The 4023-nt window shown below is 41.6% G+C and overlaps 1 long non-coding RNA gene and 1 gene segment (V, D, J or C); both read right to left on the bottom strand.

The window, feature by feature from the left end:
* Positions 1-642: 642 nt before the first annotated feature.
* Positions 643-1297, bottom strand: LOC117953921. The segment is given in 2 exon segments: positions 643-1005; positions 1126-1297. Coding segments are annotated over 2 exon segments (396 nt in total).
* Positions 1298-1733: 436 nt separating this feature from the next.
* Positions 1734-4023, bottom strand: part of LOC117953931 — a 4747-nt gene continuing 2457 nt past the window's right edge. Inside the window, exon 2 of the long non-coding RNA XR_004658713.1 lies at positions 1734-1765. This is a non-coding gene — a long non-coding RNA (uncharacterized LOC117953931). The remainder of the gene's footprint in view (positions 1766-4023) is intronic.

Genomic DNA, 4023 nt, shown 5'->3' on the forward strand with positions numbered 1-4023 from the left:
GCATTATCTTCTGTTTTTAAGTAACGCTTCACCATGTACTTCGGGAAATCATTTTCTTCTTGTTTGTACCAGAACAAAGTGGGACCTGTATAAGTTGTCTCAAATGTACAGCCAAGAGTAAGTGTCTCTCCTTCAGTAGTAATGACATCTCCTGGTGGCTGGATCACTCTGTCTTCTCCTTTACACTCTGGGGAAGAAGAGAACATGCAGAGGAAGAGATGAATCAATAAAGATGATTTATTTAAACAAAAACAGTATGTTTAAAATGTAAATAATCTGGATGTTCCCTTATTGTGGTTTTATGTTGAAGAAAACCATGTAATGTTATTTAGCATGTACGAGAAAGCAATAGAAATTACCTATTTATTCGCTTTTCTTCTGCATTAACACACTCTTTGTATCTTACCAAAGAAAAGAGCAGCAAGAATAATCCCCAGCCAATGTTCCATCTGTACAACAAGGTTTAAATCAACAGGAGAAACTAGCTGATGTTCAACATCCAGTCTGAGAATTTTTCTCTTCACAGCTCCACTTATCATTGACTGAATGGTTGAACACAGTGAACAAGTAGTGCACCTCCTACTTGATAATGTCGCCCTCTAGTGGAGCTACAAGGTTCACTACAACAGGGTAGAAAAAAGGCTTCCATCAGCTTGTCAGTGTGTCAGCTTGTGTTTTTGTACAGAGACTGTGGGTTTGCTGTCACTGTGGGCCTCACAGCACAGTAGTACACAGCAGAGTCTGGCACTGCAGCAGAGGAGATCTGGAGATCCATTCTGGTTTTATCCTCACTCACTGAAACAGACAGTCCAGACTTTGTATTTTGCATTATTTCTCCTGATTCCAGATGAGAGATGAGGAACTCTGGTGGTTTTCCTGGATATTGTCGATACCAGAAGAAATAATCAGCAGAACCTTTGGAGTATCTGTAGGACAGAGTAACAGAGCTGTCTTCTAAACTGTTCTCTTCTTTCTCTACTGGAGTTAGTTCTTCACAGCTGACTCCTAAAGGAAGAGATAACTCTGTTATTTTATGTTGTAGGAGACATAATGAATGATTCACATTCAGATTGTTTGGAATTAAAGTTCTGCATGACCTGTTTCTAGTTTCATAATGTAACATACCTGTGAGGATGGAGAGAAACATCAGAGACAACCCCCAATGCTGCAGTGGCAGCATGTTGAATAAAGGTAATGTTGATGGTGTGTGTATTGATCTCTGTTGAATATAGAAGTTCCTCTCTCTTCTATAGTTCAGTAACAGCTCAGCTCCTCCGTGAGTCTCTCCGTCTCCTCGTAGCTCCGTAGTTTCTCTTCTCTCAGTTACACTTCTAAGGTAAAGTGATTCTAGACTACATCATATTGAAGTGTAACAGAGTATGTGTCCCTCTGACGTTGTGGAGTGTTGTGTTGTCTTTGCTCCAAAGGTTTTTGTACAGAGTTTTGGTGTTTCCTGTCACTGTGGGCTGCAGAGCAAAGTAGTACACAGCAGAGTCCGACAGCTGAAGCTTCTGGATCTCCAGAGGAACTGATGTCTTGTTGATTGTAGCATCAAATCTGTCTTTCTGGAACTCTGGAGCATTCTCTTTTGTGTTTAAATAAAGCTTCAGCATGTACTTTGGAAAATCATTTCCTTCTTGTTTGTACCAGAACAAAGTTGGAGTTGGGTTACTTGTCTAAAATGTACAGCCAAGAGTAAGTGTCTCTCCTTCAGTAGTAATGACATCTCCTGGTGGCTGGATCACTCTGTCTTCTCCTTTACACTCTGGGGAAGAAGAGAACATGCAGAGGAAGAGATGAATCAATAAAGATGATTGATTAAAGGAGAACAATCAGTATGTTTCAATAGTTACCTAGCCAGAGAGTCAGAATCAGGATGTTAGTCAGCCAGTGTTTTATGTCTGCAGTGAGAGGGGGGGAGAAAGGAAGAGCATTGATACTCTGATGGATCTGAGCCTTCACATCACTGCTCCTTCCTCTTCATCATCGGTTGAGAACAGAGGGGGGACCAAGTCTCTGTTTTGCAAGTCCGAACTCTGAGGAACTCTCAACACTTCGTAATTTACCTGAAATTCAAGTTTACTATTGTGTGTCTCCCTCTGGTGGACGTTGTGGAGTATTGTGTGTTCTTTGCTCCAAAGGTTTTTCTACAGAGTTTTGGTGTTTCCTGTCACTGTGGGCCTCAGAGCACAGTAGTACACAGCAGAGTCAGACAGCTGAGCTGAGGAGATCTGCAGATCAACTTGATTTCTCTCCTCATTCAGTATAGCAGTCAGTCGAGGGTGAGGAGGTTTTGCTTCCACTACTGAAGGTGGTTTTGTATCAGTGATCAGGAGAAGGAACTGAGGAGCTGATCCAGGATCCAGTCGATACCACTGGAGATTTTGAGCTTTAACTGAATAGGTACAGGACAGAGTAGCACTACGGCCCTCTGATGAAAACACTTCAGCACTGCTGGCAGTAATCTCATCTTCCATCGTGTTACCTAGTGAGGAAAACAACATGTTAGATTTACACCGCTGCTCCAAAGTCACATATCCAACATTTGGAAAACATCACTCTGACATTTTTAAGTTCAGCAAATGATGCTCTTAACTTTGTGTTAGTCAGTTATTAGTGAGATCAGTATAGTGATGAGATCTAGATTGATGTTTTATAAATGTGTAACTTTGACCTCCATCTAAAATCTGAACTGGATCTGTAAAACCTTAAAAATGTCTTTATATTTCAGGATTTATAATCCAAACCATCCGTACCTATCAGAGAGAAGCAGAACAGAATTGTCGTGAGTTTTTCCATGTCTGCAGAGGTGAAATGCTGTTTTTGAAGGTTCAGGATGAATAAGTGTTGTGAGTTGTTGGTCTGATGTTCACAGCTGGAATCAAACAGTTGTCTGTCATGAAGCCACCTCTGCAGTCAGGAGGAGGAGACTCAGATGTTGACTTACTTTCATTTCTCCAAGTCTTCATCACAACTGGGTTTCATTAGTGAAAAGAATCAAGACTGGCTCATTAAATACTCTGAAGGTTAACAGACTGTGTCTCCCTCTGGTGGACGTTGTGGAGTATTGTGTCATCTTTGCTCCAAAGGTTTTTGTACAGAGTTTTGGTGTTTCCTGTCACTGTGGGCTGCAGAGCACAGTAGTACACAGCAGAGTCTGTGACTTTAGCTGAGATGATCTCCAGATCAACACGTTTCCTTGTCTTGTTAATGTGAGCTGAGAAATCAGAACCAGTTGGATGAATTGATCCTCCCTCTGTGATGTAGAGCAGGAACTCTGGTCTGGATCTCTGGTATTGTCAGTACCACTGGATACTGTAGATAGCTCCCTCATATGTACAGGTCAGATTGATGTTTCTGCCCTCTGCAACATGGTCTTCACTACTTTCTGGCTTTATGCTGTTCATGGAACCCAGGGCTGCAAAATGAGTATTATTCACGTCAGTTATCATTACCTTCCACAGATGAACCTCTAGTTGTGAAATATGTGGTTAATACAGCAGCTTAGATGAGACTGGGATCTCTGTTCTAACACTCACCTATAAAGGGAGAGAAGAGTAAAAAGAGGTAAAGCAACATGTCTTTGGAGTTGTTAAAGCCAAACAGACAGCAGATGAGCAATGTTCCTCCACTCCAGTAGAATGAACAACTAAACAGCCTCTCTGATGGGCAGCCCTTCTTCTCAACATCAAGCTGATTGGGCTTTTACTTCCTCAGACATTTCTGCTCTGGAGACACAAATCCTCTCATTGGTTGAGTTAAAGCTCAGTGGGCGGGGCCAGAAAATCTAATATTATTGGATGTTTCTGATGTTGGTTGTGTTGCTGTGTGATTATATTAAACATTTGAGCATCTGTTTTGTCTCTTGAATGCACTTTATCAGCGTGTAGCTTATTGTAAATATATCCATCTCCACTGAGCCATGCAGAACCCTGATTGGTTATCATGGAAGTACATGCTATATGCTCTTGATGACAGCGAGTTTGTGATTGTTGCTTTGGGGGGGTCTTGAGTCCTATTGCC

Source organism: Etheostoma cragini, chromosome 12 (assembly GCF_013103735.1).
Source record: "Etheostoma cragini isolate CJK2018 chromosome 12, CSU_Ecrag_1.0, whole genome shotgun sequence".
In the NCBI taxonomy this organism is placed as follows: Eukaryota; Metazoa; Chordata; class Actinopteri; order Perciformes; family Percidae; genus Etheostoma; species Etheostoma cragini.